At 31.9% G+C, this 10,023-nt stretch overlaps 1 protein-coding gene across 1 annotated transcript; it reads left to right on the forward strand.

The window, feature by feature from the left end:
- Positions 1–1,129: 1,129 nt before the first annotated feature.
- On the forward strand, positions 1,130–2,146 carry LOC147510441 (uncharacterized). Its single transcript, XM_086598131.1, has 2 exons — positions 1,130–1,321; positions 1,850–2,146. Exons 1-2 carry the CDS (start codon positions 1,130–1,132, stop codon positions 2,144–2,146), a joined length of 489 nt encoding a protein of 162 aa, XP_086454257.1.
- Positions 2,147–10,023: the final 7,877 nt, after the last annotated feature.

The raw sequence follows: 10,023 nt of genomic DNA on the forward strand, positions 1-10,023 counted from the left end.
AAACCTATCCCTCTTCTATATAAAGAGGACTAAGGCAAAACTCAAAAAAAGAACTCCTCCCTATTACTTAGAATAAGAACCCCTTAGTTAATTAAACTTTCTATCACTAGTTTTCTTTAGTTTCCTAGTTATTGTTTTATTAGCCTAGCCACCATTAATTCAATTCAAGTTATTCTTAATAAAGTAGTTTTTCATTATGTCTTATTCTTATTCTTTTAATTATGATAGTCTAATGAATCATAGCTAAACCTCCATTAGAGGGGTTTGATTGAAGCTTTGATGAAGACTTGATGTGTTAGTGTAGAATAAGTTGTAGTAAAATATTCCAGTTTAGAAGGTAGTTAATTCACCATGAGAATGGGATTAAATTGCCTCACATGCTAATTATTAGTTGGTAAAGATTGCCATGAATAATTAGGGATTAAAAAGACCTAAACTTTATGTAAAAACAAAAAGATTAGGATTATAACAAATCTATGCTAGCATATTAAGAATTAATCAAGGTGGAATCAAATCCCCCTAATACTCTTCTTCTCATTCACATCTTATTATTAAATTGCTATAGTATAAGTTAGAATATCTAAATTAGTTAATTTCATCATATTAGTATAAGTAAATTATTACTCTCATTGATATTATAGGATTGTTTAATTTAGATAAATTATTACGTCTAAGAAACTAGGAGTGGAACGAATTCTGACTCTCGTTATTGCTTGATAATTGAGAGTAGAACTTTGATCTAAACGTAGAATCCAATAGCTTTCTTATTCCTAGCATAATTAATTATTCATTAGGATAGAAACCTATCTTTTCATCTTTTATCACATACCCGTGAATAAAGTTGCTGACAACTTGATGGACCACAAAATGGTTTCTTTGATAGAGATTGTTGGAACCATTTGGGTCCCTCGAAGGAGTACAAGAAACCTATTAGAGGCGATGCTACCACAATGCTTAATTTTTTTAAGAAGAAGAGTATAGAAAATCCTAATTTCTTTTATGCAATACAGATGGATAGCAAAGCACGACAATAAATTTTTTCTGGGTAGATGGTCATTCACGTATGCAATTTCAATATTTTGGTGAGGTTCTTTTCTTTGACACCACATATCGCAAGAATGTATATGAAATGCCATTTGTGTCGTTTACTGGAGTAAACCAGCACATGCAATCAATCCAGTTTGGTTGTGCACTCCTATTGGATGAGACAGAAGAATCTTTTCAGTGTGTTTTTGAGACTTGGCTTGCAGCTATGGGCGGGTGTGCCTCATCTTCAATCATCACATATCAAGACAAAGCTATGATGGTGGCTGTTGCGAAGGTATTCCCAAATACACGACATAGATTTTGCCTATAGCACATTATGAAGAAATTCTCTGAAAAACTTCCACAAGTTTATTTTAAGAGGGCATCTTTCAAAAAAGAGATCAAAATGTGTATTCAAGAAACTTATACTCCTAATGCTTTTGAAACGAGGTGAAAGGAATTGATGTCTACATATGAGTTGGAGAATAATAAATGGCTCACAGAAATATACGAGATTCAAGAAAAATAGGCACTGGTTTATCACTTGGATACATTCTATGATGATACAAATACTACCGAGCGTTCCGAAGGCATGAATTCTTTTTACAAGAATTTTTTCTGCTCAACTACAACTCTTAGAGAGTTTGTATTAAAGAATGATAGGGGTTTGAGTAGAATTGTAGAATGAGAAAAAAAAGAGGATTATACTACTGAACACTCGGATCGCATTGTCAATAGTAATGCATTTCTCTTGAAGAGTGCAGTAAAAGTGTTTACGAGGAATGCCTATGATAGGTTCAAGAAAGAATGTGAGATTGCTTAGGTTGAGTATGTCTTGCATGGTGATGAAAAAGGTAGTGATGGCTACACGACCTACACTTACAAGTCTCGAGTGAAAGATGATCAGCGTGAGTGGAAGGTGAAGTTCAACCCAGCCACAAAAGAAGGTAACTGTGCATGCAAACTTTTTGAGTTTCTAGGGATACCTTGTGGACACCTCATAAAGGTTTTTCAGTGTCGTGATATAGTGATACCCGATAACTTTATTCTAAAGAGATGGATGAAAGGGGCTAACAAATATAGAGCCGAGTATGACGGTGGACTAGTTAGTGGCCATTAGAGTTATGAGGTACTGAGAACTACCCAACTTCATATGGTTGCCAATCAATTGGTTTATGAAGTGGCTAAAACAGATGAGACTTACCAATTGATGTTGAAAAGATTACAAGAACTATCTTTGGAGCTCAAGGAAATAAAAAATACTAATGACCAGAGCAAGATTTTAGTTGTGGATTCGTGCACTGTGAATGAGAACTCACAAGCCGTAGTTGATGCCTCTCAAGTTTTACTTATGAATCCCAACATCTCACAAACTAAAGAAAGAAAAAGAAAAGTGAAGGGTTACAAAGGTAGTACTAGAATAAAAGGAGGTTTGGAGAAAGGCACTGCAAAAGCCACCAAAGTGAAGACATGTAGGAGATGTACTTGTTGTAACCAGGTTGGTGTGAAATCACGACAGACGAAATTGTCCTGAAAATCCAAATAAGAAGAAAGGGATAAGTAAGTAAAGTAATTTTCGTAGTTTCATTCTTTCCTAGTATTCTAACATTTTTGTTGGAGTTCACTTTAAAATTGACATTTATAATCACATTCTTACTTGACAATTGTTGATGATGAGAACGATGATGAAGACAAAGATAGAGATGATGATGAAGAAGATGATGAAGAAGAAAAAGACGATGACAGTGAAGATGAAGATACGAATGATGATTGAGAGAGTGACTTAAGGATTTTAATCCAGTAAAGGTATTATTGGTTCAATTTTTGGGTGCTTGATGAAATATTACTACTTTTAACTTTTAAGTCTGTAGTGGAGTTAAAATACTTGCATGAATAATTTCAGCATGTTAGCAATTCTGAACCTTTTATTCATGGTTTTCTAAGTTGGTACATTTTGGTTTTCTGTTTTTGTAGGCACATTTCACAAATGGTCTACCTGGAAAAGTCACAAGGACGCTGCTGGAGATGGATCAAACAGAGGTTCTTCATCTCATAGAGTCCCCAGATGCTCTAAAAAAGAAAGCGGAGGATGCTGTTCGGCTAGTTTCTTCGAGATGTGATGCTGCAGATCAGCTTGGTTCCTTGTCACTCAAGGACTGAGTTTAGTCTAACCATTTTGTCTTTGGACCTAGTTTTTTGGTGTTTCATAGAAGCTATTTTCTGTGACATTTTGTCTTTCAATAGTTTACAAAAGGAATTGTTGAGAAGAAGTGGGAGAAATTGTAGAGGGATGAAAGAAGGTTTGGTTTTGGTTTATGATTGTGAGATTGGGGAGTGGAGTAGGGAGCTGGATTTGCTTGAAGTTATTAGACGTGCTGATTGTGTTTCTATTGACAGTTAACCATCATTATTTGCCTAAACTTGGAGGTTTGTTAGATCTGTGCAGTTGTGCTAATTTGATCTTTACACAGCTAGATAGTATTTCAGTGCTAACAAGCTATTAGAAAGATGAATTATCTGTATGTTTGCTGGGCCAGTGGACTTGATTTGTGGGATTAATGGCCTTGTCCTGGCTAGCAAATGATGTTTTTTGCAACTGTCATGTAATCATGTATGCAACTGGCTGCTCAAGTGCACTGCTTGCTTGAGTGTTAGATTCTTCATTTTCAAGTGGCAAAAGCGCAATAGCCCAAAAAGATAAAAGCCAAAATTCTTCCATAATATATTATGTAGTCAATTGATACTTGATAGCTACCAAAACTTTTGAAAATATGGAAATGGATTCCAAATTATGCTTATGATTACATAGGAATTATGTTGTTTGTATCCTCAAGCTGTTTTTGTTATGCTATTTTCTGTGGTATCAAGGTTAACTTTCAGATTTTGTATCATTTATATATAATCGGCTTGCTAAACTAGCCATCCACTCACACACTTAATTAACAATAATTACCCTAGTTCAACAAGCGGAAACTCTTTAAAAAAAATCTGACAGGTATTACTGGTGCCAAAATTCTGACAAGTATTTCCAATGGACTAATTCCAAAATTTTGACAGGTATTTCTGATAGGTATTTCCAATGCATCCCTTTAGGTAGGATATTAGTGGTTGACAATACCAGCCAACTCCTCAACTCATCCCCTGCGCCACACAGTTATGTCAGAGGGACTTATTGGAGTTGCTTCTGTATTCTACACCAAAGACCAATAGATAAGTAAATTCCCCACACCTTCCTTTCATTTTTTTTTCTTCAAACAAGCATCACTAACAATCCAAACCATCAAGTTTAAGAAATGATAATTAACACAAAACTGACACTGAACACTAAATTCAAAATTCCTTACATAGAACACTAACATTAGTACATTGCGACTACCCAAAAATTCATTACATAGAACTCCTTCTCCACAACACAACTTTCATTTCATTTAATTTTACATTGAAGTTTGAATTCCTTCGATACAACATCATCATCGAATTCAATCGTAATTTTGATTTTTTTAGAAGAGGAAAAACTCGTTGCCGAAGAAGAGCATGTCGTTGAAATTTCATTCACGTTGGTCATCATTGTCTTCTCCAACCATTCGAAGTCAACACCACATTCAGTGCAATTATAAAACTTTTTCCCTTCATTTTCATTTTTCTTTGCTATCGTGCTTAACTTTCGAAATCCCTGGTAATTATATCATTTATATATAATCGGCTTGCTAAACTAGCCATCCACTCACACACTTAATTAACAATAATTACCCTAGTTCAACAAGCGGAAACTCTTTAAAAAAATTCTGACAGGTATTTCCAATGGACTAATTCTAAAATTTTGACAGGTATTTCTGATAGGTATTTCCAATGCATCCCTTTAGGTAGGACATTAGTGGTTGACAATACCAGCCAACTCCTCAACTCATCCCCTCTAGCCACCACGGTTAAATGGAGGGACTTCTCGGAGTTGCTTCTGTATTCTACACCAAAGACCAATAGATAAGTAAATTCCCCACACCTTCCTTTCATTTTTTTTCTTCAAACAAGCATCACTAACAATCCAAACCATCAAGTTTAAGAAATGATAATTAACACAAAACTAACACTGAACACTAACTTCAAAATTCATTACATAGAACACTAACATTAGTACATTGCGACTACCCAAAAATTCATTACATAGAACTCCTTTTCCACAACACAACTTTCATTTCATTTAATTTTACATTGAAGTTTGAATTCCTTCGATACAACATCATCATCGAATTCAATCGTAATTTTGATTTTTTTAGAAGAGGAAGAACTCGTTGCCGAAGAAGAGCATGTCATTGGAATTTCATTCACGTTGGTCATCATTGTCTCCTATAACCATTTGAAGTCAACACCACATTCAATGCAATTATAAAACTTTTTCCCTTCATTTTCATTTTTCTTTGCTATCGTGCTTAACTTTCGAAATCCCTGGTAATTTAAGTTTCTGCATCTAAACTTTTGTTGCGGTAGCATCATCGACAACAATTTTGCATCTTCCAACCACTGAAAGTCTCGACATTTACGACAAGTTAAAAACATTTTTCCTAATGATCAAAGTTGGCCAGATCGTCGTAGAATTCTAGTACCCAGACAATTTCGAATGCAACATGGTGTTTACACCCAGCCACAATCTGAAGGTGAATGAGAGTCGCCACAATTCTTGCAAACTTGGTTTTCCATCAACAATGAAATCTATAAAAAAACAAAATCCATTTTCAATTATACTGTTTCAACATGTTCTCATTGTTCTTGTTTCAACTACCAACCTCACAACTCAGAGATTAAATTGAAATAACTCTATCAAAATAACTCAGATAAAATGATTTCAAAACCAAAATAAAATAAAATGAGTTCAACCCACCCCTCCTTTATTTGGGCTTTTTTAGTTGATTAGATGTCCATTAGATTAGAAAAGAATCAAGGGTCAGTATTGGGACTGGCTAGTAAGGGAGTAGGTGTATCTCTCCCCTATATATATAGTATTTCTCTAAAAAGTAACTACTTAAGTTAACTTAAAATAAGTACGCAAGTAGAACTTCACCTAGGAAATGAATCTAATCCTAATTTTTTGTGGATATGATATACTCACCATAAATATCATCTTCACAAAATTTTAACTCATTTGGAAATCTCTAATATCGGCTAAAAATGATTACCAAAGCTTAATATTTTTGGACCATTAGATTTTTTTCTTAAAGATGACAACAATTTTTATATATGTTAAAGGTTTCTAAATGAGCTGAAATTTTGTAAAGATGATCTTTATAATAAGTGTTTCATAACCACAAAAAATTAAGTTTGAATTCATTTTTCTTGAATTTTTATTTTTATTTTAAGTTAACTAAGTAGAAGAAAAAGACTTATATATATATATATATATATATATATATATATATATATATATATATATATATATATATATATATATATATATATATATATATATATATATATATATCATTTGATTTTTTTTCTTTTGATTTTTTTTTTCCCAATAGTTTTTTTATGATTCAACTCACATATATATGCAACAATGTGAACTAGATACTATTAACTATAACTTAAGTTACATGTACAATAATGTAACCAGTTATCATTTATATTGCGTCTCACGTGTAAATTAGCACCACAAAATCACATATACTATAATGTAATGTTGGAAATAGTACAACATTCATTATAAAATTCATATATTCAACAATGTGAATTAACACCATAAAACCACATATTTTGAAAGAACATATATATTCAACCATGAATACTTCAAATTTAATTCCATTTTTAGAAATATAACATCCAATCATCAAAACATTAACGTGAAATTTCTACTGCCAATAATGTCAATTAGGCCTTTTCCAAATTTATATATATTATAAAAAAAAAATTGTCTAAGTAGGATCAATATCATGGTCCAATTGAGTTGGGACTTTTTGGTTAGACCTACTTCTATCTCGTCTAAAGTTGAATTTTCTAGACTAATGGAGGGTCAAAATGGATCCGCTTACCACTTCCCGTAGACCTTAGTCCACACTTGTCAAGATTCAAACAAGAATCAAGAAATCAGTTGCTCACTATGTTGGTCGTTAACCACAATTTTGAATATATATATATATATATAATATTCTAATTTTATTATACTCTATATATATATATATTTTATTTAAACATGCACATATGTGAGTATATCACAAAGAAAATTGCTAACTATAGCATGGAAATTTCTAAAAACATGTCATACCTTGAAATAACAAAAGTGCAAACACTTACTACTTTGTACTCAATTTTTTGTCAAAACTTCATGATTTAACCCCTCCATACTGTCATGAACACTTTGTCAAAAATTTAAAGTTTTATGACCACTCCAGAAGATATAGAAATTTGTGCAATATACAAGACAAAATTATGATAATTTTGATCGGTTTCAGATTTCATACAAAACACAAAATTTGTAAATATGGATGTCTAGTTTCTAACAACACTTAATAGGAAAAATGTACAAAGTACTATATATATATATATATATATATATATATATATATATATATATATATATATATATATATATATATATATATATATATATATATATATATATATTTTTTTTTTTTTTTTTTGCATATTAGGTGTTATATTTATTTATTTTTGCACTTCAGTACATTATACACTTTGAGACTATAATTCAATTCTGGTTAGTCAATGTTGATGTGGCCACCTGAATACACAACGTGTCCATTCAATTCATTAGGTGGCACAAATAATGCATGTGAGAAGCACGTGATGTTGGTTTTTATTTATTTATATTTTCTAAAAACTAAAAATTAAATACCAAAATTCAAATCAAGCACTCAAAACCAAAAATCACAACTTCTTCTCTACAAAACCAAAAACCAATTTAACAATTTCTCAAGTGATAAAAAAAACCAACTTTTTGGAATGAGACTTGGCCAACAAATTGGTGGGTGTCGAAATGGGGGTGGAATTATTATTTAAAAGTTCTTTATATAATTTCTTGATTTATGAAGGCTTCTAAAGATGATAAACTGCGGCGTGATTAGTGGATTTGATGTTTTGAGGAATGAATGGAGAATGAGAAGTTTGTAATTGAAGACAAAAAGATTCGAAAGATGAAATTGTAGTAAAATTAGGTTTTGGGAATTGGGATTTGTTTGGTTTGGTAAGTGGAATTAGATTTAATTATTTCAACTCGTTAGTTGTTAGTGATAATTTCTTCTTCTGAAAGAGAAAGTGTTTGGAACTTATTGTTTTCAAGTGATAATTCTTCTTCTTCAGCAAAGAATTAATTGTTTCGGCTTTGAATGCTATGCCAAAAGTTTGAGATATTTCTAAATTTGGGAAAAATGGGGAAGGGGAGTAAAAATGGGGTTTCGTGCCTCATGTGTTATTTTTAGCTGTTGTGGCATACCAAACAGTGATGTGATGCCACATTAGCAAGTAAAATGACATGTCAGCATTTTTTTTATAGGAATTTGGCCCATGGTCATTACCTGAAAGAAAATTCATTATACAATATATTGTAGTGCAAAAAAAAATAAAAAGAGCAAAGTATCTAAATTATAAAAAAATGTATAGTACGTTGTACATTTTGCCTATTAAGTGTTTCTAACAAACTTCAATTCATACAATTTGGATCTATATTCTATTTCACATAAATGTTCTACTACAGGCTGACAAATTCAGGTTAACTCTAAAATATGATCAACAATGAAACAATATAGTTCTTAACATGCAAGAATTGAATATAGCCAGGAAAGTAAACGAACTAATAACGTGCTTAGAGAAAGAAAGTATATATACATTGCGTAATAAATTGAATGACTAAGAGTATATATATACCCCAAATAAGAAACTATTATACAAAACTAGAGACGACTATCGTGCTAATAATGTGCTCAACTACTTATAACAAGGGAAGAAAAATACAAGAGGAGAATAATATTCTCATTAATATGTAGAGAAGAAAGGGATTACAAGTATTTATATATATGGATGGGTTATTTCTAGACCAATACACTACTAAATCCCTCTGAGGAGTCTCTTTTCTCCATAATAGGGTGAAACCCTAATTGCATATATTTGAAATAACCCATCCATATATATAAATACTTGTAATCCTAATGAACTCATGGTGGACATCCACACAAGGCCGCCCATGCCTTTGTAACACTTTGTTTTTTAAGAAAACAACTACAAACCTACAACGTCCAAAGAATAATCGACACTCGTTCTCTATATTTCGTAATTAATTAACCAACATAGAAAATCTGCAATCTCTACACAACTTACAAATCAATCTTTATTAATTGTCATTATTATCTTTATCTCTCATCAGATCCTATAATTATCTATATCCTTAATCCACAAGACTTGTGGGTGAAGACCTCTTTTTTCATCATGTCTTCTTTTAGTTCCTCTCAAAATGAAAGCTTGCCAAATTGAAAAATTAGATGCTCTGTTTGGTTCGGTGCATTGAGTTGCAAATGGCATGTGATTGTATTGCATCTAACTTACTTGTACTTGGTAAACCCAAGGCAAAAGGATGTAAAGTTGGTTACATTATCCTACTATTTTTTTTTCACGTCTTATAAAGTTGGTTACATTATCTTACTACTTTTTTTTTCACATCTTATATAAGAGAAACCATCTCTCTTGTATTTGCATCTATTTACACAACTTTTTTAGTTGCAAGTGGATGTCATGGAAACTACTTATATAGTACATATAATTGCAACTTGTTGTATCAATCGCCTATTTGCATTTTGCTACCAAACACTATTACATGGAAATAGGTGCAATTGCATGTAACTACATCCAACCAAACAGAGTATAGAATCTCCACTATTTCTCATTTGAAAGCACTTATATGTATACCTAGTTTTTAAAGCTTCGACACATAATTTTTTTTGCAAGCACCTCGTTTCTCTGCTGATTTCAATTAATTAATTTATTTTGTCCTTGTAACGA

This window comes from Coptis chinensis, chromosome 3 (assembly GCF_015680905.1).
Source record: "Coptis chinensis isolate HL-2020 chromosome 3, ASM1568090v1, whole genome shotgun sequence".
In the NCBI taxonomy this organism is placed as follows: Eukaryota; Viridiplantae; Streptophyta; class Magnoliopsida; order Ranunculales; family Ranunculaceae; genus Coptis; species Coptis chinensis.